The sequence below is a fragment of the Stenella coeruleoalba genome (assembly GCF_951394435.1).
Source record: "Stenella coeruleoalba genome assembly, chromosome: 11".
Taxonomy (NCBI): Eukaryota; Metazoa; Chordata; class Mammalia; order Artiodactyla; family Delphinidae; genus Stenella; species Stenella coeruleoalba.
In genome coordinates this window covers 63,243,739-63,270,183 of record NC_137157.1, presented here as the reverse complement: position 1 = coordinate 63,270,183, position 26,445 = coordinate 63,243,739, and the positions used below count along the sequence as shown (strand labels likewise).

At 40.3% G+C, this 26,445-nt stretch overlaps 1 protein-coding gene across 1 annotated transcript in view; it reads left to right on the top strand.

Moving 5' to 3' along the window:
* SPATS2 (spermatogenesis associated serine rich 2) overlaps window positions 1-24,594 on the top strand; it is a 75,933-nt gene extending 51,339 nt beyond the window's left edge. Inside the window, exons 6-12 of the mRNA XM_079937271.1 lie at window positions 721-900; window positions 3,360-3,495; window positions 12,966-13,024; window positions 17,838-17,947; window positions 20,654-20,756; window positions 21,942-22,156; window positions 23,339-24,594. Coding sequence (XP_079793397.1) covers window positions 721-900; window positions 3,360-3,495; window positions 12,966-13,024; window positions 17,838-17,947; window positions 20,654-20,756; window positions 21,942-22,156; window positions 23,339-23,650 — 1,115 coding nt within the window. The 3' untranslated portion in view covers window positions 23,651-24,594. The remainder of the gene's footprint in view (window positions 1-720; window positions 901-3,359; window positions 3,496-12,965; window positions 13,025-17,837; window positions 17,948-20,653; window positions 20,757-21,941; window positions 22,157-23,338) is intronic.
* The last annotated feature ends 1,851 nt before the right edge of the window (window positions 24,595-26,445 follow it).

The window sequence follows — 26,445 nt, the reverse complement described above, 5'->3', positions numbered from 1 at the left end:
TACATTTTGTTTCATTAACCATTTTGATGAGTGCTGGGAAGATATTGGGAATATATTTTTTAAGATAGGCTTTTTAATTACTTGTTTGTTAATCCAGTTCTACTTGCTCTGTTGCTGCTGGCTTTATAAATGTAATGCCAATTTTAAAATTATGCTGTACTTTTCAGATGTTCTTTTATTGATTAGTTCACATGCACACACACACAAAGACTTAGAGAAAAACATAGCACCTCAAACAAACCAAAGATAGTCAATGGCTTTCATTTTCTTCTGAACTAGCTTTCCTCTCATTTCCTAACGCTTTGCCCTTTCTATTCCCTAAAGCTTTTAAAACCCTTCTTTCCCTGGGACAGTGTAAAAATCTTTTCCTCGACATAACTTACAGAAGCTTGTCAGAAGGTGGTGATATTGACTCTCTTCACTTTCTTGTGCCCAGAACTACAAGGAAGTTACCAAGGTACAGGGAATGAGCTAGCCTGTCTGGAGATGGGTTCACAAAGCACCCTCCTCTTCAGTTAGGATGCCTTTTAGGGCTAAGCCAGATAACACTCATAGCCTCACTGACTCTGCTCTTTGTTCTATTTTGTCAGTTGATTCTGTTCACAACCTTTAAAGAGGCATCGTTTTGGCGCATTTTTACCTTTTTTCTTTGTGTATATTTTAGACTGCTTGATTGACCCCTAAATTGTGCTCTAATATACTGGCCGCTTCCTTTGACAGGATCCATGCTGGAGAATGGTGTCTCTGATTTTGAGTCCAGGCCTTTGACTGTGCACTCTGCTCAGAATTCTCAACAGAATAGAAATGCTGCCAAATCTCTCTCAAGACCTGCCATAGGACCTCAGCTTTCAAATCTAGGAATGGAAGGTGTTCCACTCTCTTCCACCAACAAAAAGCTAGGTAAGTCAGAGGCCTTCCTTTGAGAGAAAACAATAAAATCTGTGTTTTTAGCTCAAGAGGGCAAATTATCTTTGTTCTCATAGGTAAGGTTTCAGAATGGGCAGCAGGTAATACTTTTTCTGTTTTCCAGGCAGTGTCTACCCACCCTTTCCCCGTTTTGTGTACACAGTTGGAGTCTGATAGTAGTTTAGATGCTGTACAGTCTTGCTACAATAATGGGGATCGTTTTTGTGAGCGAAAGTCAAGGATGCCAGGATGACTTTTCTGCTAACATTAACGTGTTTGTTTTATTTGCTTTACTGCAACATTTCTGTGCTATTTCCTTCACTTTTATGTCCTGGTTGACTCAACAGTAGAAAGCTCTGCCATCTCTGAAATGACACTTTGAAGAAATATTTTAATTTCTCTTCACCACTTCATGCTCTTACTGATACCTGTAAGACTATAGCTTTAAACAAGGTCATTTTCTCTTAAGCATTTACTTAGCATTGACTGATGGTAGCCATTTGCTTTTCTTTTAAACTATAACAGTTATTTAAATAATCAGCCAATAATTAAACAGATTGAGATAATAGCCCTTCTGCCATACATCTAAGCATGGCAGTCCACTCACCTGAACAAACGAAACAGAGAAATGTAAAAGACACTTGTAACCTGTAGCTCTTTATTGAATTATTTATTCCACATGAGCCAAACTTAATTAGCAAGGCTCTCCTTTTTCATCTTTCTAATATAGTCCTCAACTTGGTGCAGAAAGGCAAGTCTGAGACTGTTTAGTCAAGCAAAACTGAAGGCACAGGGCTTGAAAGCTTTTAGGTAGATGTTAAAGAAATCAAGTTGAGATGAGGAAGGATTTAAATAAAAAATTGAAAATCTGTATCTTGGCACATTATACATTTGTTAGATCAGTTATTCCAACTACCAGTTGTAATAATTTTGACATTGGTGAATATAAAAAGGTTAACAGAACTCTCAGAAACTGGTTAAAATGTGTTGGGCAGGTAAATGTATTTCATCTTTATCTCCAGTGTTGGCTTACCCACATACAATGCTTCAAACTGTACTACCGAGAAAGAACTTTATCAGTTTTGTAATGTCTGCATGGTGAATTGTATTCCACTAAATCCTGTTATTTAGAGAGTTTTGAAAATTTGGTACCTACTGACATAGGTTTTCTTTTAGTTTTTTTCTCTCTGTGTTTCATTTCATTTTGGATAGTTTCTACAATTGACGTCTTCAAATTTATTAATCTTTTTTTCTTTAATAGTTTTTAATCTGCTGTTAATCCAATCCAGTGTAGTTTTCATCTCAGACATTGTGTGTTTTGGTTTTTTTTTTTCATCTCTAGAGGTTCAGTCGGGGTCTTTTTAAATATCTTCCATGTCTCTCCTTAACGTGCTTAGGCTTTTCCTCTACCTTCTTGAACATATGGTATCTGATTACATTAGCTCTTTTGATGTCCTTACCTACTTGATTCTACATCTGTGTCATTTCTGCACCTGTTTCTATTCATTGATTTTTCTCTTCATTATGGATCAGTCATATTTTTCTGCCTCTAGTAATTTTTTATTGGATGCCAGACATTGTGAATTTCTCTTTGTTGATTGCTAGATATTTTTGTATTTCTTTAAATATTCTTGTGATTTATTCTGGGACTGTTACTTGGAAACAATCTGAAGCTTGCTTTTTTAAGCTTTGTTAGATGGAAATAGAGCAACCTTTAGTCTAGAGCTAATTACTGAGGCAGTACCCTTCTAAGTACTCTACCGGGTACCCCACTCTGGCTGGTATGAACATGAACTATTCCTGGTCTGGGTAAGCTCTGAGGATTATTCCCCCTGCTGCTTTCCAGTGGTTCTTTTACCCGAAACATCGGGTAGTTTCTGCACACCCATGCACTCAGAATCCTCTGTAGGTCTTTGTACAATTTTTTCATTTTTGCGTAGCTTTCTCCTCTCCAGTATTCTGCCCTGAGAATTCTAGCCACCTTGGCCTCACTGAATTCTCAACTCTGTCCCCTCAATTCAGGGAGACTTCCAGGCTCAGTTTCGGATTTCTCCTCCTTGCATTGCAGCCTGGAAACTCTCTTAGGGCAGTAAGTGGGGGCAGTCACAGTCCTCACTTCTTTTGTGTCTGTTTTCTTCGCAGGGGGGTGGGGGGTAGTGGGTGAGAAGTACTCTGCCTATTGTTCATTGTCTGAAAACCACTGTTTCATATATTTTGTGTGTGTCTGAAGTTTTTTAAGGCAGGAGGATAAATCCGATTCCTACTACTCCATCTTGTCTACAGTACTTAATTAAAAAAAAAAAATCTATGAAAACATTAGTTTTTTTGTTGAGGAGTGTGGCCATTTAGGAAGTATTCTTAGTCCATGTGACATTTGTTACGTTACATGCTTAGGTGTTCAGATCCAGCTTTCAAGTCACCTGTGCTCCTTTTTTTATTGGGGTTTTTTCAAGGTTCTAATATTGAAAAATCTGTGAAAGACCTCCAGCGCTGCACAGTGTCTCTTGCACGATATCGAGTTGTAGTTAAAGAAGAGATGGATGCTTCCATTAAGAAAATGAAACAAGCTTTTGCTGAATTGCAGAGCTGGTAAGTTACGTTGCTTTTGATATCAGTAGCAGGAAAATGATCGTTTAAAAAAGATGGTTAGTCATTCACCAAATTCTTTAATTCCAAACTCTTAACTACTCTACATAGTGGAGAAAGACTTAAAAATCCTATGCTGTGTTTAGCTTTCTGCTTCATTCTACTTGTGGTCACAGTGTGGGAATGAGTGGTAGAGAGAACTCATAATGCTTTAGGAATGGGCCTAAATTAATATTAACATTGTTCGGAAAGGGACAAATAATTAAAGAGTAGGTCATGCATCCTTACATTAGGGTCTGTCTTTTAAACGAGGAATCTGTAACCAATGACATGATGTTTTTGAACAAAGTTATAAAGTAGAAAAGATGTCTTTGTTTTCCTAATGCATCCCACCCTAATGGTCTCTTCTGTGCCCTATTATTAATCATTGATTTATTTTAATTTTGTGTTTTTTAAGCTTGTTTTTAAAAATTCTATCTTAAAATATATGTGTTCTGTAGGGGAAATAGGGTTTAGTAGTTAAAGAGGTTTGAAAATACTTAAATTTTTTTTTACTACTGGACTTCTTAATGCCTTTTCAGTGCTAATCTGCATTGTGAATTTACAAGAGGGAGCTATTTATCGAATATATTTGATTATAGATTAGAGAATCTTTGGGAGGAGAAATATATTCTAATTTTTTTCTAGAACACTGAAGCTGTTTTAACTATTAGATAGTAAAGTGGTAACTAATTTTTAAACCAAAACTCCTTTCGGGGGGGGTATTTGCATTTTATAAGGGACTTTTTTGAAAATGGAAAAGACCTAAGGACCAAATTAAGTAAAATGATAGGAAGACAAGCAGCTAGGTTGATATTTGGGGATTTAAGACTGTCCATTCTGCTTACTTGTAAAACTTGCGTGGATCTGAAATGTGAGAGGAAGTTTTCATGAATAGGGAGGACCTACACCACTCTTCCTCCCAACCGTCCATCCGTTTTCTTGCCTGTCTGTGGGCTGTTTCCTGAGGTCATATTCAGCCATGTCTCTGTTCACAAACTTAGTCTGGTCACTTCATGCCACAGCAGACAAAAGATAGAGGGAGCGTGGGTAGCCTCAGTCCTCCTGTTCTGTGGAATTGAAGAAGGGAGTGAATTAACAAAGATGTAGAATAAAGCCTCCAGAAAGTTGCTGACCACGGCTCTTATCATTTGCAAAGTGTAGAGAGGTCCACGAACCAAAAAGTACTTTTAGGATAATTCATCTGCTAGTCTACCCATGCTTTGTCCTGAATCCCAAGTTTCCCCTTTCAGGTTTTACAGCTAGAAATTCAATGTCATATCTTCAGTTTTTCTTCTATACATTTTTGCTCTAGCCAGATTACTCGTCTCAAAACTTAACGTACACATTTCCTCTTCCATATACTAGTTAAGGCCATTTTTCCAGCCTAATAATGCTCTCCTATATTTTCTGCTTATCTAAATCCAACCAATTCTCCAAAATTCACCTTTAATAAACTAACTTCCCCTGGAAATTTTTCTAGGTAGCTGATTTCTCCTCTCCCTGACCCTCTGGGAGGAAGCCCCGTGCCCTTTGCTCTGGATTATTATCGTATCAGATATTGTTGGCTCAAGAAAAGAATAAAGAGCTAAGAGCAGAGCATCACAACTTTGCCTTGACAAACCTCCGGTCTCCATGATTATTTAGTTTACTGATTACTTAGCCACAGGATCTGATTCCATTCAGAACCAGCCTGAACCCGGAAATACAGTTCCGGGAGAGAGATTTGTGAGTCCTTGTTGACTTGGAACCCAGTCAGGGGGAGCCTCCTTTAATAAATGACAAATGAAATGGTTTCCTGCCTAGAAACTGTGTATTTAGGATTGATTAGCCGGCGTAGAAACCAGGTCAATTTAACTTGAGGAAAGACATTACCTGCCCTTTCCTGCTGGTGTAAAGCCTTCTCTCTGGATGATTGGGTTTTTAAACTGGCTTATTTCAATGCCCCTGTAATTTCTACGTCAAGATATAATTGGCAGGTGAGCTAACTCCCTTTGGCACTGAACCGGAGCTTGGAGTTAATGTCACTTGGGAAGCCATTTTTTGTGTTGGTTACAGTATAAAAGAAAAGAAACGCGTTCTAACAAATTTGCAACGGTAAGATTACATTACACCTGACGGGGCATTAGGGGAATTATGCCGATAACTGCTTTCCCATCGAGGCCAAATGAAAGCTGACATTTACCTGTGGGAAGGTAAAAGCAGAGGCGTCCCAGGATGTAAAACGTCAAGTCTGTTCTTATTGGTGATCCAGTAATAATCATCTCTAGACCCAGGTTTACTTTTCTTGTTAATTAATAAAATTTGTCTGACACATTGTTGGAGCTCCTAGCTGACAAGTTTAAGGCTGTTAAGGAGTAGGGCATGAAGTAGAACATGAGGCTGGAGTGTGTAAACAACTTCGGACAGTTGTCATAATATGTGTCGGTGAAAGGTGCCAACAAAATACACACTCAGCCTGCCTTTTAAATAAAATTTCTGTTTTATTGAAAGTCAAAAGGTACTTACTAAGAGGAGAAAATGGGTAATAAATTTGGGATGCTACAGCACATAAAGTCAATGTACGCCTGTGCTTAAGACTGAAGTTTTTCCTGGCTGATTCCTCATTCACCTTAGAAAAGTTATTTCCTTTTATTTGAGCTTCTCTTTTCTTCTTATAATAAACTTAACAAAGGCTTTTAGATCCTTAAATGTAAAGCCCATCAATAGAGATGCTGAAAATTTAGAAAATAATTTTATGAAATTTCAAAAATGTCTAAAAACCATAGAAATAATTTTATGGGCTACTGTTATAATGTGTTATCAGAAAGGTACCTAGCACTCTTTAGTTTTAAATTATTCTTCAGTTTTCACATGTTTAGTACATTGATATCTTATTTCTACTAGCTGCCTCCATGGTTCTCAATATTCTTTGATTTAAAATTCTAACCCTTTAACCATCTGTGAAAATAACTAAATACCATACGAAGATTACTTGACAGTACCAAACATGTTCAATCATACTATCTGATTTATTCATCCAGATTTCTGTCCTGTGCAGAGGGAACTTTATATTTTACTTTACTATTAAAAGGAATTTGAGTCTTAGGTTAAGCTATTTGCCTAACATGACATCGTAAGTTGCAGACTCAGTATTTGAATCTGTGTGTTCTGACTCCCAGTAACCTATGCTCTTCATCCTACCCATCACTGATGGCTCACTTCCCCACTAAAGCTTGAGAAGAAGGCTAGAGACTCTTGGTGCATATCTCATATGTTATCTCCTCCTCAGCTTAAAGGCTGTGTAACAGAGAAACCCCACTGCAGGGAATTTAGGGACTAAGGAATTCAGTTGTTATAGAATAGGGTTAGAGTGAAGAGGACCAGGATTTTGACTGAGCCTATGAACATCTTTAAAGGATTTTTTTAGTTCAATAAAACAAAACTATAAGAAGGACCATTCCATCCAAAATATTTAATGTTCTTTTTATGTTGTAATTCATAAGGGCCTAAATCACTCTTCTTAAGTCACAATTTGGAGTGACTTGCAATTCAGTTATTCTTCAGGTCAGATCTTAGTTGTGGGAAAGGCATGAAGATTTTAAGAGAAAGGTTACTGTGGAGGGGGTCAATTAGAAAAGATTTCTGGGAGGAAATGAATCATTATCAAGCCTTGAAAACGCATGGAATTTACACTGGCAGAAAGGGCGGGGATCCTTTAAGAGATATGATATAAGCGAAGGCATAGAAGGGACATGTAGGGACTTCACAGTGTAGCTAGAGCTAAGGGGCAATAGTTGAAAGTAGTGAGAGATAAGTCAGAGGCTAAAGTAGAAGGAGAGCGTTTGATGAAGGAATCTGAATTTTGTTTTTCTTTTTTTTAAAGTTTCCTTTATTCCCTCTTATTTTTACTATATTTCCCATAATTATAACAATTGTTTTTAAAAAATAGAAGTCATATAACTCTACCACCTTAACACATAATTAATTTTTTATTTTTTGTGTTCCCTTATCTATAAGCATGCGTGATCTTAATAGATATAATCATAGTGAGATTGTAGTTTTGTAGTGTATTCTTCTCACTTAAATTATCTTTGATTCACCTTTTTATAACTGCCTGCACTGTGTTAGTATGTGTATGTGTTTATTTAAGAATTTCTAGGGACTTCCCCGGTGGTCCAGTGGTTAAGGCTTCACCTCCAATGCAGGGGGTGCAGGTTCGATCCCTGGCAGGGAGCTAAGATCCCACATGCCTCACGGCCAAAACACCAAGACATAAAACAGAAGAACAAATTCAATAAAGACTTTAAAAATGGTCCACATCGGAAAAAAAAAAAGAAGAAAAAAGGGACTTCCCTGGCGGTCCAGTAGTTAGGGCTCTGCGCTTCCACTGCAGGGGGCACAGGTTCAATCCCTGGTCCAAGAACTAGCATCCTGCATGCTGTGAGGCGTGGCAGAAAAAAAAGAATTTCTAGACAGTGGATCTGGAACGTATAATGATTTACCAGAGTAATATGAGGGCATTTTACTAAACATATTCTGCTGAAACTGAGAAATCAACATGAGTACAGAAATAAGAATAATTGCTGTTGCCATTTATTGAGGTATTGTATGTCAGAAACTTTTATGCACAATATCTATATATAACAATATCGTTTGTAATATTATACTCATTTTATAGATGAAAAAAATGGGCACAGAAAAAAAATAATTTGCCAAAAGTCATACTTGTTATTAAGTGATACTTTTCCACTATATCATGCTTCCTTTTTTGTGTCTTACCAGGTATCTCTGTTTGCCTTTATTTTTTCAGTCTTCGCCTTCCTAGTCCATATATGTCTCCCTTTAGACGTTGCTATCATATCCAGAGAGAAGGTTCAAAAAAACAAATCCTGGTTTAGGATCAAGTCAGCCACTCGTTATGTGGCTTAACACTCCAACTATTTTTCCTTACCAGCTAGAAACTTGAACAATGAGCTCCTTGGTAATCTAGACTGCTACTGTTTCTTTTTCCCAAAACATATTGTAAAATATCATCGAATCATATGGTCTCTAGTATTACTGTAGAATCGAGATGCTTTGACCACTGGAGAAGAACAGAAAGAAAGGTTTTCCATTAAGGGCCTGTCCCACAAGAACAGCTTATATCCATCCACATTCTAACGTCTTAAAAGCTACTTGAGATTCTTGAAATATGAAAATTACATTACATGCTTTGTAAAGGCCTCCTAACAAAGAGGAACCGAGTTTTCATAAGATTCAAATTTGATTTAATAAGCTGATTCTTTCCATTCATTTTACCCCAATTGTTCAGCTCAACAAAATGACCTGGCTGCCTAACTGGTGTTTGTTGTTTCTATGTTGAGCCCAGATGTGTGTACCATACTCATAAAACCAGTGCTGGGAATACGGCGTTTTATGAAACACTTGAAGCATCATTAATTCTCTGCTCACAAAAACTACTGAAAATTCTCTTTTTTGGTTGTTTTATCTGAGAAGGGAGAAGTGTCTTCAGAGAAATAAAGGTGTTTGCATTGGCTTTGCTTTGCTTGGATTTCTGCTTTAGTGGAATTAGAATAAATAGGTTTTAGGTTTTCAGCAAATAAAATCAAGTTCAAATGTTTTGTAAGAACATTATTGAGCGGTTTAGAGTATAAACGCTTGAAATAATTAGCTGGGTCAGGAATTGCCGGAGTCGTTTCTATTATAACATTGTTTTCTAATGCAACAACCATAAACAAATGACGGTTCACAGTTTTTTGGTACCAAGGAATTACTGAAGGCAATAGCTTTAATCAATAAGCTACATGTTAAATATATTAATTAAAGGGCTTGTTTCAAATGATGGATATATAATGTATCTTAGAGATATTAATGGTGATGCTACGGGAACAACTACTCTGACCAACTAAATTACGCAAAAGCTTTAGAATAAGTTGAGGAAATGTGAAGATGGTAAAAAGTCTTGGTAAGGAGAGAAGGAAATAGAGAACATTCAGACATTTACCAGTCTTTTTCCTTAACAGTGACAAGACATCCAAAACCATCTTTCATGGTCAAAGAAAGGATATGGAAATTCTCTATGCTGTATGAGGCCCAGGCTTAATAAGACCTAGTGTCTTTCTAAACAGAGTCCCAGCAATATTTAGTGGATTTTCATTATCAGTTTCTGAGTCCAGTGTTCTCAGATGCTCATCATCATGTATTTCCATTCAGGAAAGCCTTGACAGAACAGTTGCAAGCTTAGTACCCTCAAGTACTGAGTAAGAAAGGTAACAGAAAGTCTGGCAGTCTGAATGAGCCTTTCATCACTCTCTGAGAGGACTCATTGCTTGTAGCTATGGCATCTGAAAACTATTACCTCAAACCACAGGTACTTTTGAATCTCTTGGCCACAGATCCATACTGGGACCGCCATACAGCTTAGAACAAGTGGAAACTTTAGCTTAAGTTTCCTCATTGTCAGAAAGTTGTATTACAGTAAATTACTATTTTTAATTGTGAAAAATGCCTCTGCTATTTATCTTATGCTTAGCCTACTTCCCACCTTTGCACTCTTCTCACCTTCTCTGTTTATTTTGTGATGCGCATGTTTCCGCACTTAAACTTTCAATATACAGAAAAGTTGAAGGGATAGTACAGTGATCGGTGTATTTGCTCTGTGTGTGTGTGTGTGTGTGTGTGTGTGTGTTTTGGTGGAACCATTTGGAAGTTGCAGACATAACATGGCCATCCCTAAATGCTTTAGTATTAATTACCTAAAATACAGTTATTCTTCTACACAACTGTAATACATTATGTGATGTACTTTTAAGAAAGTTCTTAATAGTGTTTTGTGTTGGTGTCAGCCTATCTTTAGTGACGCTCTCAGCTAGGAATGCCTGGGGGCACTCACCTGGGCCCCTATGAGCCAGTGTTGTGGCGGACTGACCCTTGTGGTTCTTACGATTGCCACATGCACCTCAGCAACAACTCTCAGGGCATTTTGAAGAAAAAAACAAGGTTTATTACTCACAAGTCGTGGAGGCTACATGGCATGCCTGGAACCACACAGCAAAGTGTGCCTAAGGAGAGTACAGACCTGGGGTCATGCCTTTATTGGGGTTGAGGGTGGGGTGCCTAGGGTTTTGCGGGTTCTTTATTAGTAAATTTAAAACATAAGAACAAGAAAGCATGGGAAGGAAAAGTAGGATCACTCCAGTGGGTCAGTTATCTGGGTCTCCCAGGGCCTTCTAAAAGGGGAACCTCATAGGTGGGGTGGCCTGGCTCTATGAATGTCGGCAACCGAAAGCTTAATGTTGGGCACTTACATTATAACCAAAAAAGCTAATCGTCGGGCACTTACACTACATATGATTTAACATTTATTCATTTTTCCATTTTAAAGACTTGTAAAAAATTTAATGAAAAATTGCCAAGATTCATCAGGCTTTTCTCTGAGAAAATATCCCAACAGTTAGCCAATAGATTCCTCTGTTTAATGCTTGGCTGACATCACAGGACCTTTCAGTAGGTGTTATCAATAGATGGTAACATGACAAACAAAAAGAAATAGAAGTGCTTACTGCTTTTCAGTGTTTTTTTGGCATGAAAGGGTAAGCTTTTGTTTCGTTTTTAATTGATGTGGTCATACGGTTGCTCACACACTGCCCTGTGAATTTCTTAAGAAATGAGTTATTCAAGAGACAAAGGTTATGTAAATGGATGCTAATCATTCTTGCAGGGAAAAAAAAGTACCATCGCGATGTAGTAGCTCATACTGACACAAAAAAGTCTTATTGTGACAGTGCAGAACTTTTTTCCTTGCTGAAAAAGTATCATGTGACATTCTACTTTTTCATAATAAAGGTTGTTAAGCTGCAAAAGTCTTACTTGTTTGCTGAGCTCTTTTAATAAACATTTTGCAAGCTTTGTCAGAGACAAATTTGTCATCTGATGGACACAGTGTCTGCATCTTAAGGTGATTCAGCGGCAGAAGAGGTAATGATAAACTCGAAGCCTGGTAGCTCCTGTCTCAGATGTGCTTCTGTTTTGCCTTTTAGGTATTCCAAATGCTGCTAGAGTTCTTGGAGCAAAATATTTGCCAAGGTTTGGGGAATGCTTTCTTAGCAAAAGTATTGCTACCCTATCACAATAGTTGTATCTTCTCTCTAGTCTGGTGCTTTGGGATTAATAATGCCAGCCAAATTTGTTTCTTTACAAGTCTGTGTATTAACATCATGCGTAATGATTATCAAACCTGTGTTCTCCAGCACTTTACTGTAACAGATTTTGCTCCTTGAGGAAATGTCCCTGCCTTATACTTTTTTGTATATCTCACTATAGTCTCCATATTAACTACCTTGTGCCAGCATAACAACATATTGAGCTAAATTGAATTAGACTGTGTGTGTGTGTGTGTCTATATGTGTGTGTGTGTGTGTATATATACATATATATATATGCACATGTGTGTGATTAGTTTTACAACCAGAAACAAGAAGAGAACTTTTATTAACGCTGTAGTTATATTCCCACTCAAAAGGAGAAATTAGAATGAATTTCAAATATGAAGAGATTTGGAACATTTCCTGTGTGTGCAGGTATTAAAGTTTTAGTTTTGTGTTTTTGTTTTTGGGGTTTTGTTTGTTTGCCACCGCTAAGCAAAACTGATATGGTAAGGAAAATTATTTTCATCCAGAGGTTTAATCCTAGGGCAGCCTATTATTTCTTTATATGTTCGCTGAAGGTGGTGGGCTCTTATCTAAGAACATAGAAAAGCTTTCCCATACAAACCGTTTACATTTGCAGTGGAGAAAATTCTAATTGACCATTTAATGTTCTTTTTCTGTAAAAAGCCTTCCAGAAACCTTTGATTCCATCTTTTCTGGATTACTATTAAACGTTTACCTGAAACCAGCACAGTATATGTATGTCTTTTAACTACTCTGCATTCTTAAGACTAAAGCACCAGTGGACTTGGTGCAACTGTGCTAAAATGTTGAAGAGCTATAAATCCTAATCGTGGGTAAATTTATCCTGCCCTAGCAGGAGTGTTGCCTGGTAAAAATTCATTAGAAGCAAAGCTGTCCAATTTTATAGACCAAAATATAAAATAAAAAGTATGCACACATGTAGAAATATGTAATTTCCATGAGGACTTCCGCTTTAGCACAACTTACCGAGAAATGTTTTGTAGCTTGCTACTGCCATCTACTGGTTCTCAACTCTTAGATGAGTAGCTACTGGTTTACTGTAATATAGAGAAATAAAAGGGAATTAGGTTTCTTTATTGGAATCTTTCAAACAGTCTTTGCTGAGGGTGAGATAGGATTTTCATGTGGTATATACAGTGTTTATTTTGTAGTATGCTTTTAGGGAACAAACTCATAAGTCTTTCTCCACTATTAACAATGTGCTGTGTTCCTGTTTGAGTTTCTGATCAAACCTTTTTTCCCTTTGTCATCCCTTCCTAGTTTAATGGATCGAGAAGTGGCATTGCTTGCTGAAATGGACAAAGTGAAAGCTGAAGCAAGTAAGACTGATCTTTCTTAAAGCTATTACCTGCCTCTCAACCCCCATAATGAAAGCTCAATATAGATGCCACAATAAGAGTTTATATATTTGGTTAAACAGTCTTGAGCAGTTGTACCATGCTGGCATAGGAATCCTTTCAGGTGAAACAACTTTACAAGAGCCTGTTTTTCAATAGTGCCAAATTTTAATATTTTGAATATAGAGTTCAGAGACTACTTCATGGTGTCTGCCACCACAGCACCAATTAAGGGAATTAAGGAAAATAAAGTATCTTGCAGGTGCCTGGGTTTTACTTTGTTTTTTCCTCCAGTGATTGAACAATTCCATTGGATTTCTTTCTACTTGGAAAAAAACCTTTGGCATGTTCAGGGGAGACGTCACCAGGTTGCCTACAATTAGTGTATACCTTCCTGTCATTACCTCTCTCAGAACTTCCTTTGTTTTCTCAGGTTGTAGAAACCTCACTCAGTGTCTGTTATCATTGGGTAGGGAAAAAGTCAATTAATTGAAGGTTCAGATACTCATGACGAGGGTTCTTTGAAAGCTTACTAAAATGGAGTCTGGAGGAATAGTCTAACTTGGATAATTTGTGGGGTTTTATACAGAAGAACGAGATATCTGTTTTTTGTCATTTCTATTAAGGGTTAGGTTAAAGATACACAGCTATATGAAAAGAAAGGAATGCCAACTGCACCTTGTACAATGGCATTGATTTGGGACTTTTCAACAGTTTTTCCTTCGTGCATTGAATGCCAGATTTGTAATTAGGAAGGTTGTTTCTTTTAACCGACTCTCAAACTGGTGAGAATGGAAATAGGTTGAGATGATGACTCACAATTAAATCATTTGTGTCTGTGGTCATGGGCCAGAGGAGGCAGCTTTGAAGCACTGAGCTGAGTTCAGTTTTGATCCATTTTAATGAAATTTTAAGTATATAACAGAGATGCTATCCATTGTTTTTCAGAGGTGAGATTTCATTTAAATTGAGTGGTATATCCTGAAATTTCCGGTGACAGTTTCAGTCCATTCTTGTACCTATGTGTTCTCTTTTTGAAATTGAAGTTTCAGAGAAAATAAAATTAGTAAGAAGACATAGCCCCTAAAAAAAAAAAAAAAGACATAGTCCTTAACTGTTGAGAAGAAGGTGCTTTTTTTTTTTTTTTTTTTTTGCTACATTGGGTCTTTGTTGCTGAGCGCGGGCTTTCTCTAGTTGTGGTGAGCAGGGGCTACTTTTCATTGCAGTGCGCGGGCTTCTCATTGCGGTGGCTTCTCTTGTTGCGGAGCATGGGCTCTAGGCGCGCGGGCTTCAGTAGTTGCAGCAGGTGGACCCTAGAGTGTGTGGGCTCATTAGTTACGGTACGTGGGTTCCAGGGCGCGTGGGCTCAGTTGTTGTGGCTCGCAGGCTCTAGAGGGCAGGCTCAGTAGTTGTGGCGCACGGGCTTAGTTGCTCCGCAGCATGTTAGATCTTCCCGGACCAGGGCTTGAACCCGTGTCCCCTGCACTGGCAGGCGGATTCTTAACCACTGCACCATCAGGGAAGTCCGAAGGTGCTTTTTAAAATACATCTTTTATAGAAAATTTTGAACATATTTCAAATAGAGAGGCTAATATAATTAACCCCCAGCACCCAGCCTCAACCAGTTATCAATTCATGGTCAATCAATTATCAAATACAGTCCACCTCTCTCATGCTAAAAATCTTAGTTCTCAATGACACTAATGTAATTACTCATTTACCAATAATATCAAAAAGGTGTTTCTTTTCTTTACATATTATAGTTTATTAATTATACGTTCATAGTACTTCACAATTGAGAGTTTTTTCACACTCATTCATATGTTATGTTAATATCAACCTTATGGGAGAGTTAGGTTTTTGGATTTTATTTTGTTTTATTTTTTTCATTTCATAAACGAAGAAACAAGTTCCTTGGAAAAATGTGAGTTGTCATATAAGGTCATATAATTAGGCCCTCTGAGTTATATGATATGTGTAGAAATCTTTACTTGACACATCTTGAGATCTGTAATTTTATCTTAGAATCCTAGAATGCTGGAGCTGAGAGAAAGTGAATTTGATACAAATGGCAAATAGGTTTTATCTTGGGAGCCAGACCAACAGATCATTTGTATTTGTTGGGCCTTTGTATTGAGAAACTTTTGTATGCATGTTCCTAACTTACTGGGAAAGTGTGCCCTTATCGGTTAACCAGACATGGGCATGAGCAGCCCATGGGTGGCATATATGTGGCAAATAGGACTAAGTAAACTTGCTAAACACATTCAGCTTTACACCTGATGTAGCTCTTTAAAAATTCTATTTTTTTCTCACGTAAATTTGGCTAGTTTCTCAGTAGGTTACAGGATTCTGTGTATAAGTTAGGAATTGAGTTTGACTGCATGCCATGGAATGGCCTAAAGAAATGTGAGCTTCTTTTTCTCTCATGAAATGAAAGGTCCAGAGGTAAGCAGTCCAGGGCTGTAGGGCATCTCCAAAATGATATGAGGGGACTTCCCTGGTGGCACAGTGGTTGAGAGTCCGCCTGCCAATGCAGGGGACATGGGTTCGAGCCCTGGTCTGGGAAGATCCCACATGCTGCGGAGCAACTAAGCCCACGCGCCACAACTACTGAGCCTGTGTTCCAGAGCCTCGAGCCACAACTCCTGAAGCCCGAGCACCTAGAGCCCGTGCTCTGCAACAAGAGAAGCTACCACAATGAGAAGCCCACGCAGTGCAACGAAGAGTAGCTCCCACTCACCGCAACTAGAGAAAGCCCAAACACAGCAACAAAGACCCAACGCAGCCAAGAAAATAAAATAAATAAACAAATGAAAATTCCTCCTTCAAAAAAAAATGCTCTGGGTAACAAAGCAAATTTTAACCTTCCTTAGATTAAATATTAGCATTTATCCATCTCTGTTAGTGTAAACCTTTTAATGCTTTCAAAATATAAGAACTCAGGGAAAACTCTGAGTTTTCAGATGAAACACACAAATAAGGCCAATTATCAGTTAAGTCTACAAAACGAAAAATGGCATTTAAACGCACAGTGGTGTCTAGATATCCTTGATACTACTATTTAAATAAATAAGAACTAGGTTTCGTGCAATTACAGCTACTAAAGTTAAATCAGAATAAAAACCAAGTCCTGGGCTTCCCTGGTGGCTCAGTGGTTGAGAGTCCGCCTGCCGATGCAGGGGACACGGGTTCGTGCCCCAGTCTGGGAAGATCCCACATGCCGCGGAGCAGCTGGGCCCGTGAGCCATGGCCGCTGAGCCTGCGCGTCCGGAGCCTGTGCTCTGCAACGGGAGAGGCCACAACAGTGAGAGGCCCGTGTACCGCAAAAAAAAAAAAAAAAAAAATGATATGAGGGACCCAGGCTTCTCTATCCTTCTCCCCAGCCATCCTTACATTGTGCTTATGGTCAAAATATACATCCTACGGCTCTAGTCAGGGAAGGGCAAAATGTTACATGCAGGCTAAGACTCCTTTAGAGAGCTTTCTAGTAAGCCTCGCCTCTGAATTCTGCTTAGATCTCAACGGCCAAACTATACCACATGATACAGTTATGTGTAGCAAAGCCAGGAAATGTAGCTTTTTTTTTACCTAAGCACATTGGTACCCAACAACATTAGACTTCTGATAGAGGAGAATGGATATTCAGTCACTAACAGTCTTTGCTACAGTCTACCCCTCAGCTACCCTGCAGTCCTCTTTTTTCCAAAATGAGAACACACTCACCTCCTTCTTGATGGCAACACCTCCACAGTCTCCTCTAGTTCACGTATTCAGCTGAAAGTCCAGGACTTCTGGGTAGTTTCAGATCTTCCAACAGCTCTGGTTATGGTATATTGTGGTCTGGCATTCCATAAACTGAAAGAAACGTTATTACATAGATAGGGAGAGAAGAGGATAATTATAGTAAAAATTCCCACTTGGACATGCAATGATCAAAGCTTACTGGACAGGAATAGTAGAGTCCCTGCCCCAGTGGTAGAGAAAGTTCCTTGGTTCATTTGGCAGCCCCTAGATCTGCTTCCTGAGAGAATTTCTTTTGCCCTTTGTCCTCTGTAACCCCTGGCTTCCTCCTCTGAGAGAATGTTTATTGTCTGTCATTCTTCATGGCCATACCTGAGTTACACATCTGGGAGCAAGCCAGAGAAGATGCTTCTTGAAAGGCTGTAAATAATCTAATGTCCATCATTAGGGAACTTGGTAAATAATTGTTGTATATCCACATAGTAGAATACTAGGTGGCTATTAAACAGAGTGAGGGGAATCGAATGTATTACTAAGGAATGAACTTCAAGACATAGTAAGTAAAACCAGCGAAGGTAAAGGAGGGACCATTGTGAGGGGAAAAAAGAGAGAGAGAGATTGTATATGCAGAGAGTATAATGGAAAGTATATATAAGAAATTGTTACCAGTGGTTTCCTCTGAAAGTCAGAAGTAGGAGGGACGGTTTTATTTTTCATTTTATACCCATTTATTCTAGATGTATTCTTTACCTTGTGCATATTTTTGTTTTAATTTATATGCGTCTTGATAAAATTTTTTTAAGTGGGAAGAGGAGAAAGAGAAATGACAAGTGATGTATGAGTCTTTATGATTCATAAAAAGCATTTACCATGTAAACTGCCTTCAGAGTCCCTCAAGAAGGTGGAAACTGGACCTTTGGTATTTTCACTTTCTGGATGGGTGGGCAGCTAAGCCTTTGGCTGTCCAAGTACATCCTGCAAGGCCTATACTTCTAGTTCTTCTTTGTCCTATTTAGCAGACCGTAAGAGTCATGCTCCCTTTCCTCTACAGTGGAAATTTTGCTCAGCCGTCAGAAGAAAGCCGAACTTCTAAAGAAGATGACTGATGTGGCTGTTCGGATGTCAGAGGAGCAGTTGGTTGAGCTCAGAGCTGATATCAAGGTAGAACCTCCTTCTCCTTTCTGCCTTTCTTCTTACCCTCAGGGACTAAAGTGCTGTATCTAATATATTTAACTCATGATCTCCTCTTCCCAAACCTGGCCCTTTTCCTGGCCCTTTCCCTTTCTCTGTAAATGGTACTGTCATCTATCCAGTGTCCAAGCTGGAAACCTTAGGGAATCTCTCCTTTTCCCACAGTTCAGTCTATCAGCAGACCCTGTCCCTTTGACCTTCAGCGCAATCTCGGATCTGACCTTTTCCCTTTGTCTCCACCACCACCATCATGATCAAGCTACAGTGATCTCTTGCTTGGACTTTGTGGTAGCCTCCTAACTGATTCCACTCCTCCTCTTTGCCACTGCCCTGGCCTCCCCACCCCTTCATATCTGTCCCTCGCATTACAGAACTTACTTCAAACTTCCCATTGCTTTCAGGATAGGCTATAATCCTTAACGGCCTGTAGGGCTCTGTATGGTCTGGCCCTTCTGCCGTGCTTTGCACAGCATCCCCCTTGTCCCCTCTGCTCCAGCCATACTCGCTCTCCTTTCCACAGGCATACCCTGTTCCCTCCTGTGAGGGCTGCTGCACATGCTTTTCCATCTGTCCAGAACATTCTTTTCCCTCCCCCTGCCACTCCCAGCACACATCTCACTCCTGACCTCATCCTTCCTGACTTTCCTGACGTGTCCCCCCTGTTTTGTGCCTTCCTAGCACACTTATAATTGTATGTGCATTTGATTAATCTGCCTTTCCCACTCGATAGTGAACTTTACAGTGACAGGAACTGCTGTGTCTCCAGTGCCCTGGCACAATGCCTTGGCACACAATAGGTGTTCAGTAGATAGTTAAATAGTTGGTTGGTCAATTCTGATTTTATGAGAGAAAAATGAGCAATTTGAGGTGTTGATTATATTGTAAACTGTTTATAAAGATTACTTGGATTCCACACTCAGATGTCTTAAATTCTTATATAAAGAACAGTGTTTCTGAGACTAAGATGGGAACGTGAGAGAGGTTGGGTTATTCATGGGTAGTTGTGGACACTGACATTCTAATTAATTGTTTCTAAACCGTGAACTGTATGGCCTTCTCTGCTCCTGTGCCCTAACTCTGCTCTTTCTGAACGTGTGAGATTTATTGTCATATTTAAGAGGAATACATGCTGGGGAGGCTATATAACAGCCTTTGTAAAATAAAAGCATAGTTGGAAGATCATCTGAGACCTTACAGGCATCCCTGTTACCATCCTGACCCAGTCTTTCACACAAACCTATGTCGCGTTATTATTCTCTCACTCCTTCCCCTTAGTCTATATTGGGGAGAAATAGTGAAATCAACAATGCAAGTTTTAAATTACCGTTTTCTGATTAACTAAGACTATATTGCTAAATTTTATAGAAAGTCTTCCTCGCACTGATGCCAGTCAGTCTCATTCAACTATCTGGGAGAAGCCAGAAACCCCTTTGGAATTAGATAAGAATTCTGGCTCTCACAGGCTTCATCTGTTCCCCTTCCCACGTGGTTGAAGAGCTGCTAGAAATATTTCTGCAGGCTGACTAAGGATCTGTTTCTCTCCACGTTTTCAGTGTACTGAAGTGGGTGCTGTGCAATTTAAATGTCTTATTTCCAGATCATTTTATTTCCGTCATTCCTGTTATGTCTTTGGCTCAGGAAACCCTAGAATGTGTTTCAGAATTAATCTCAGACTGATATTACATGTCTGAAGGCTTTGTTATAGAGATTCTTGTGGTTTCCTAAGTCACAGTATACTCTGAAGCTTTAGGACTTCAAGTCCCAGAGGTAATTTTCATTTCTCCTCTCCCGTTTATTGCTTCTCGGTGCAGCCTGAGGATTCTGATGCACTTGATTCCACCCCTTGAAAATCCAAAGTGGAATTAGGCCACCCCCGGTTAGAGAACTGCTCTGAGTTCAGTTCTTCTAAATTATATCTAGGCCTTTAACTTTTCTTTCTTACTCTCTTGTACATCTGAAAAAATGATTCCAGACTACCTTAGAAATGGTTTATTGAAATAGACCCCCAGAAGCACTTTATTCCTGACATGTTTCTAGCCCCGCTATTTCTATAGTATAGTTAGTTTTTGACCCAAGGGGATGGTTACTTCTCAGCTCAGTCTGCTTAAAAGGATTAAATTACTTGCAGCACAAACTCTTCTCATTTGCAAAGCTGACTTTTCACATGAATGATTTTCCATCTCAAGAAATTGTTCCTATTACAAGGACTAAAAAATCCTACTGTATAAAGCGGTTGAAGTGGGTTTACTAAGGAAGTTTATATTAGAGAACACCAAATCATCTATTTAAATTAAGGAATCATTGTTGTAACTTATGAGCACTTCCGCTGCCTCTGCCTGTGTATAAAATGGAACAATGGGGAGAGTAGCTAACAGTGGAGAGAAAGGTGGTCCTCCATCATGAGTTCCTTCTTTCTCCAGAGTTTCTCTTGATTTTCACCTAATGACCATTAGCATTTCATAAAGCTCCCAAATGGACTTATCTTCGGGCCCTTAAGGAAAATGACTGAATTTTGTCCATCACCCAGCATTGGTAATATGACGGCCATGTAGGTAATGAACTTTGAAGCACAAAAAGAAAACAATTGAAAGTAATTGTTTCATCTGTTTACAGCAAGCTATAAATCCCACATATATTGTTTGTCTCACTGGAGGCTTTTCTTTGTCTTTTCTCCAGCACTTTGTTAGTGAACGTAAATATGACGAGGATCTGGGACGAGTGGCCCGATTCACCTGTGATGTAGAGACCCTAAAGAAGAACATAGATTCATTTGGACAAGGTGAGGTGCTGAGAGATTCAGGGCGCCGGAGATGGTGATGAGAAGACCACCCTCTACTAACTAGAAACTGAAGTGCCGATTGGCTTCTCCCCTGATTCTTCCTCAGTCCCTCTTGGGTTTTGGTTTGTTTGCTTGTTTTTATGAAAAGGAACTCTGAGATACTTAATAAGTCAGTGGACACAGATGCTTTGAGCTCTGAGGCTAGGCATTTTCCAGCTCCCTAAACTTGCGGTCATATTTCTTCATCATTTCCTGCTGAGCTGAGAGGTGTTTGGTATATAGTATAAAGAGCACGTGGCCCTGGAGTCAGACCAAGTTTGAATCCTTGCCTCTGCACTCTACACTGGGCCGCTCATTTTACTCCTCGGTGGAGATAGCAATACCTGCTTTGCCTAGCGCATAATAGGTGTGTGTGGAGGCGGGGCACGGTGGTGCCTCTGTGGTGAGAGCCTGTAGCGACACATCAGTCAAACCCAGACCCCGAGCTTGGCTCCTACGTTCTTTCTGTCTCGGTGTGAAAGTGAAATAAATGTTGGACCTAGCGCAGTGATTGTGAGTTCAACATTAGCCCAGGCTTAAAGCCAAGGAAAAACATCTATGGGGTACTTTTAGACCGTTGAATTCTGACAAAACTTGAATTGAAAATATTAGTATTTTTCAGCTAGATTGATATTTTGAATTTGGAGTTATTTTTGCAGAAAGAGCCTTGGGAAGATAGATATTTGTTGTAAAGACTAGTTCTGTTCATATGTAACTCATCTTGCCTCATTCAAATTTTTAAAAAAGAATTTGGCTTTTTATTTAACTTTTTCTTTCTTTTTGAAGTCTGTACTTTAGAATGTTCCTTGCATAGGAAAGCGAACATATGGCCCGTACTATTGTTCCTAGGCTTAGTCAGCCGCTGGAGCCAAAGCCAGGAGTTTAGGTGGTAGGAAACGCCAAGAAGTCATTAGTTGGTGGGGGGATGGGCCACTTACAAAGCAGTGGGGATTTGGCAGGGGTGGAGGAAGAGGGCAGAAGGGAGATTTTCCTTCCCGTTACCTATTTCTAAGCTTATCTTTACAAATACTCAGATAGACAGTCCTTTATCCTAAATTGCTCATTGTGAGATGGAGAAATAGGGAATACGTTACCCACCATGCTCTTCTATCGTCTGACCACATATCGCTCACATTTCTGTCTCAGTGTCCCATCCAAAGAACAGCTATTCAACCAGATCTCGATGTAGCTCGGTGACATCTGTGTCTTTGAGTAGCCTGTGTGATGCCTCTGCTGCTTCCTCTTCCACCTGTGCCTCTGCTCCCAGCCATACAAGTGCTAACAAGAAAAACTCGGCACCGGGGGAGACTCTTGCAACCACAGCAAACTCCAGTGGCCGGCCCTACCAGCCTCATCGAGAGGTAACCTAGCTTCCACACTGAGCAACTTACGAAGAAATGCTGCCAGTTTGTCACAGCTTCAACACTGACAGCTCAGTACATTACCTTCCTCTCTTTATGCCCATTCCACACCTATTTTGAATCCCTCCAGCCTCAGTTATTTCCAGAGAAAGCATTTGGTATGTATGTTCCAAATCACCAGCCAGTTTAGATTTCCTGTCGCCAAGACTGCTGACTTTCTGATGTTGGCAGTGATCCTAGCTTTGTAGGTAGTAGTATATTGCCTGGTAATTGGTCACACTGGGAGTCATGTACCCATCTTGAAGTAGAAAAGCAGCACCACTAGAAAGTTGAAGTATAATCCATAGTTTCTTTTCCTTGGGTCGTTTTTTGTTTTTTGTTTTTTTCTGCGGTACGCGAGCCTCTCACTGTTGTGGCCTCTCCCGTCGCGGAGCACAGGCTCCGGACACGCAGGCTCAGCGGCCATGGCTCACGGGCCCAGCCGCTCCGCGGCATGTAGGATCTTCCCGGACCGGGGCACGAACCCGCGTCCCCTGCATCGGCAGGCGGACTCTCAACCACTGCGCCACCAGGGAAGCCCCTTTTCCTTGGTTTGAAGGAGATACATAAGAGCAGTCCAAGGCAGTGCTGTCAGTAATTCTTCAGACTGGTATTACATTGGAATTGGAGGACAAAAATAAAATGCTATGTCATAAGCTTTCTGGGTTGTGATGTGAAAGGTATGTTAAATGTCACAGCAGCGTGATTTAATCTGTGGTTCACGATATATAGCAGAGTAGATCATAGTGATGTTTATTTTATTATTCCAGATGTTCATTATCTTTACAAATGGCTTATGATCTACAAAACTCAGACGCGTGATAAGATACTTGCCCAGCTGAGGGCTTGTAACAACCTCAGAGGATGCTCTTTCCTCCTTTTCTGCCCAGCTAAAGAAAAGCTCTTCAGTGGAGAAGAGCATAGGGGTGAAAAGCAGGGGGTAAATAGTGAATGATTTATTAATTCTGATTAGTGTCTAGATTGGATTGGCTGATCAAACTCTGTGGGTTTTAAGAGAGAACTGAGTCCCAAGCCTGGGCTACCGCTATTAGGCTTTCAGAATACTCCTCAATAAACTGAACTGGAGCAAACGGGGTGCCCTAATGCCACAGTGCTCTGAACATTGTCTTCTTTTATCCTTAGGTATTGCCGGGGAACAGACGCGGAGGACAAGGCTACAGGCCACAAGGCCCAAAGTCCAATGACCCCACGAACCAAGGACGACATGACAGTGGGGGTCGTTACAGAAACAGCTCGTGGTATTCATCCGGTTCCAGGTACCAGAGCGCTCCATCCCAGGCGCCAGGAAACACTAGTGAACGGGGCCAGACTCACTCTGCAGGGACCAATGGAATTGGAGCCAGCATGGAGCCCGGCCCACCCAAGCCCTCATTCAAAAAGGGGCTCCCCCAGCGCAAACCCAGGACCTCTCAGCCTGAAGCCGTGAACTCTTGAGGGAGATTCCAGCTGGCCTGTCTCTTCTATCCCACACAATTCAACTTGGTAACTGGACTTTAGGAAACTTGTAGTTAGATTTAATGACAGAAAGAAGTTTGCGCCTTCACTTTTAATGCCATTCTAAATATTTTGGTTCTTCTCTCCTCATTTCCGCTTTACCATTTTTTTTTTGGAAGGGAAGCTGTTTTTTCCCTTGACCTTTCCCAGTGATATGGATTGATTCTGACTGTTCATTTCCCCCAGGAGTCACCGGCACCTGTTGCCAGGTTTCCCAAGGGTACGCAGTGTTCTTCCCAGTACCGCAGGCCTTTCAGGGGCCTGAAGAGGCCTTCCTCAGCAACCCCTACTGTCCAGGTTTTCAGGAGGAGATGGGTCAGGCAGCTGGTCTTGCTGCCTTTCCAGTCTAAGCAGAAGCCACACTTGCCAGTCAGGTTCCCTGTAAACAACAACGTGACCAAGGGAGGCAATGAGGGGGTTGTGTACTGTCCAGGATTAACCAGAGAAGGGGAAACTGAATGGGTGAAAAGGAAAGAACACTAGGAAACATTTGAGAATCTGCCTGTGCTCCCAGAACGTGCCTGAGATTGACACTCAGATCGGGGTTTCAGCCTCTTGCTTGGCACCATAGCTTAGCCTGCAGTTTCTTCCAAATGCCCCAGCCTTGTTTCCTATTACCTTAGACTGCAAACCAGTCTAGGGAAGTCTATGGGAAAGTAGCATTTAATTAAAGGAAAAAAAAAGTCTTTCTTCGTTTCAGTGTTTGAAGATTTTTGTTGTTGTTCTCCCTCTTTCCTGATTCCTATTCTGACCCTGAACCAAATTTATAGCAATATAATTTGTGTTAATCTAAGGTGTTAACCATCAAAAAATTGCCTCTGTCAATCTTTAGAGTTGAATAAATAAAAACAACTGCATAAACGGTCCCACGTTTGTTTCACAGCAGGAAGTGACTTCATTTCATTACCTCTTTTTCTTTGGGCCTCATGGGGTAGAAGTCACTCGAACAGCTTGTTCGGGGCTTAAATGAGGGTGTCCAATTCCTAAGTCATTTGTCCACTGCTTACCTTCAGAACCAAATGAAATGTAAAAGCCAGGATGAGCAGATGCAGCGGTTCCTCTTGGGAAGAGGTCTGTAGGAGAGGGAATGGTGACTTTCTGAAGGAGAGCCTACCAGTTCAGAAAACCCACAGCTGCCAACAGCTCACCCAGGCAACCAAAGGTTCTGTCCACACCCCTGTCTTCCACTGCCTGTCCCTTCACAGGAGTAGTGGATATCACAATGTAACTGGGTTCCTGCATGTAGCAGGCGGTGCTGGTGCCAGAGTGCCACACCCACCCCAGCCTCTATGATTTAATAACAGCAGAGCTTTTTCTTCCCCAGCATTTGTTCTCTCAAGGCTGAAGCCCAGGCTGTAAGTGGCAGTGGTGCAGAACACTTAGCTGCCTCAGGGCTTCCCCTAGCTCTTTGGCTGAAGATGAGCTGCCAGGGTTCAGGTTGGCTGCACAGATTGAGAAAGAAAGAGAGAAAAAGTGTGTGTGTGTGTGTGTGTGTGTGTGTGTGTGTGTGTGTGTGTGTGTGTCTTTCAGTAAAGAAAACAATAGTCAAGGAGTACTAGGAAGCCATTTTCTAAGGGGCTGGCCACCTCATTTGGGGGAATTTATCCAACATCACCATCAGCCTGCTGTATCAGGAAAAAGCCCTGCTTTTCTGATTAATTGCTTACCTACACTTTATAGGAAATCCAGAGATTGAAGTGGCCTTGAAGAATTATGAGGTCTATGCCCGTATCCAGGTAAGACTGTATTTAACCACCTAAACAGATGGGAAGCCACATGTTTGTCAAAACTGCCTTGAAGTTGAAGTTAAAATCTCCTTATAGAAAAATACTTGAAGACTTTTTCTATGACCACAAAAAGTTTGAAAATTATGACTTTTTTTTTTACACATTGTTTTTAATTACAAAAGTAGCATTTAAAATATCAAATAATACAGAAATATAAAAGGAAAAAGTAAGTTTTCCACTTTTTCATTCTGTTCCTCAGGGGTAATAACTGTTAATAATTTGGCATATATCCTTATAAACCTTTTCAAAGCATATATGTGCTTATACACATAGATATGTAGGCTTTTTTAAAAATAAATTTATTTATTTTTGGCTGTGTTGGGTCTTCCTTGTGGTATGCAGGCTTCTCACTGCGGTGGCTTCTCTTGTTGTGGAGCACGGCCTCTAGGTGTGTGGGCTTCAGTAGTTGTGGCACATGGGCTCAGTAGTTGTGGCATGTGGGCTCAGTAGTCGTGGCTCGCAGGCTCTAGAGCACAGGCTCAGTAGCTGTGGTGCACGGGCTTAGTTGCTCCGCGGCATGTGGGATCGTCCCAGACCAGGGCTCAAACCTGTGTCCCCTGCCTTGGCAGGCGGATTCCCAACTACTGTACCACCAGAGAAGCCTGATATATAGGCTTTTAATTTTTTGTTTTGTTTTTTACAAAAAAGGGAGCATACTATATGCATCCTACAACCTTTTTTTTAGATATGTCTAAACCATAATTCATTTAGGATCTCACGTTGTAGATATTCTCCTAAATTTGCCATTTGACTTTCTTCAGTGAAGAGAAGTGAGATTTACCTTAAGTTTGAACTGTGCAGCTCATTCTTTGCTCCCCACAACAGCTCTTCCTTCCAAGAGGAGGGAGGCTCTGTACCCTGGGCAGTTCCTGCTGTGTGTTCAGAGACAACCTTCCTAACCATCATTTCTCCTTCCCTTTCCATTTCCTCTTAGAGATCAATGTCCTG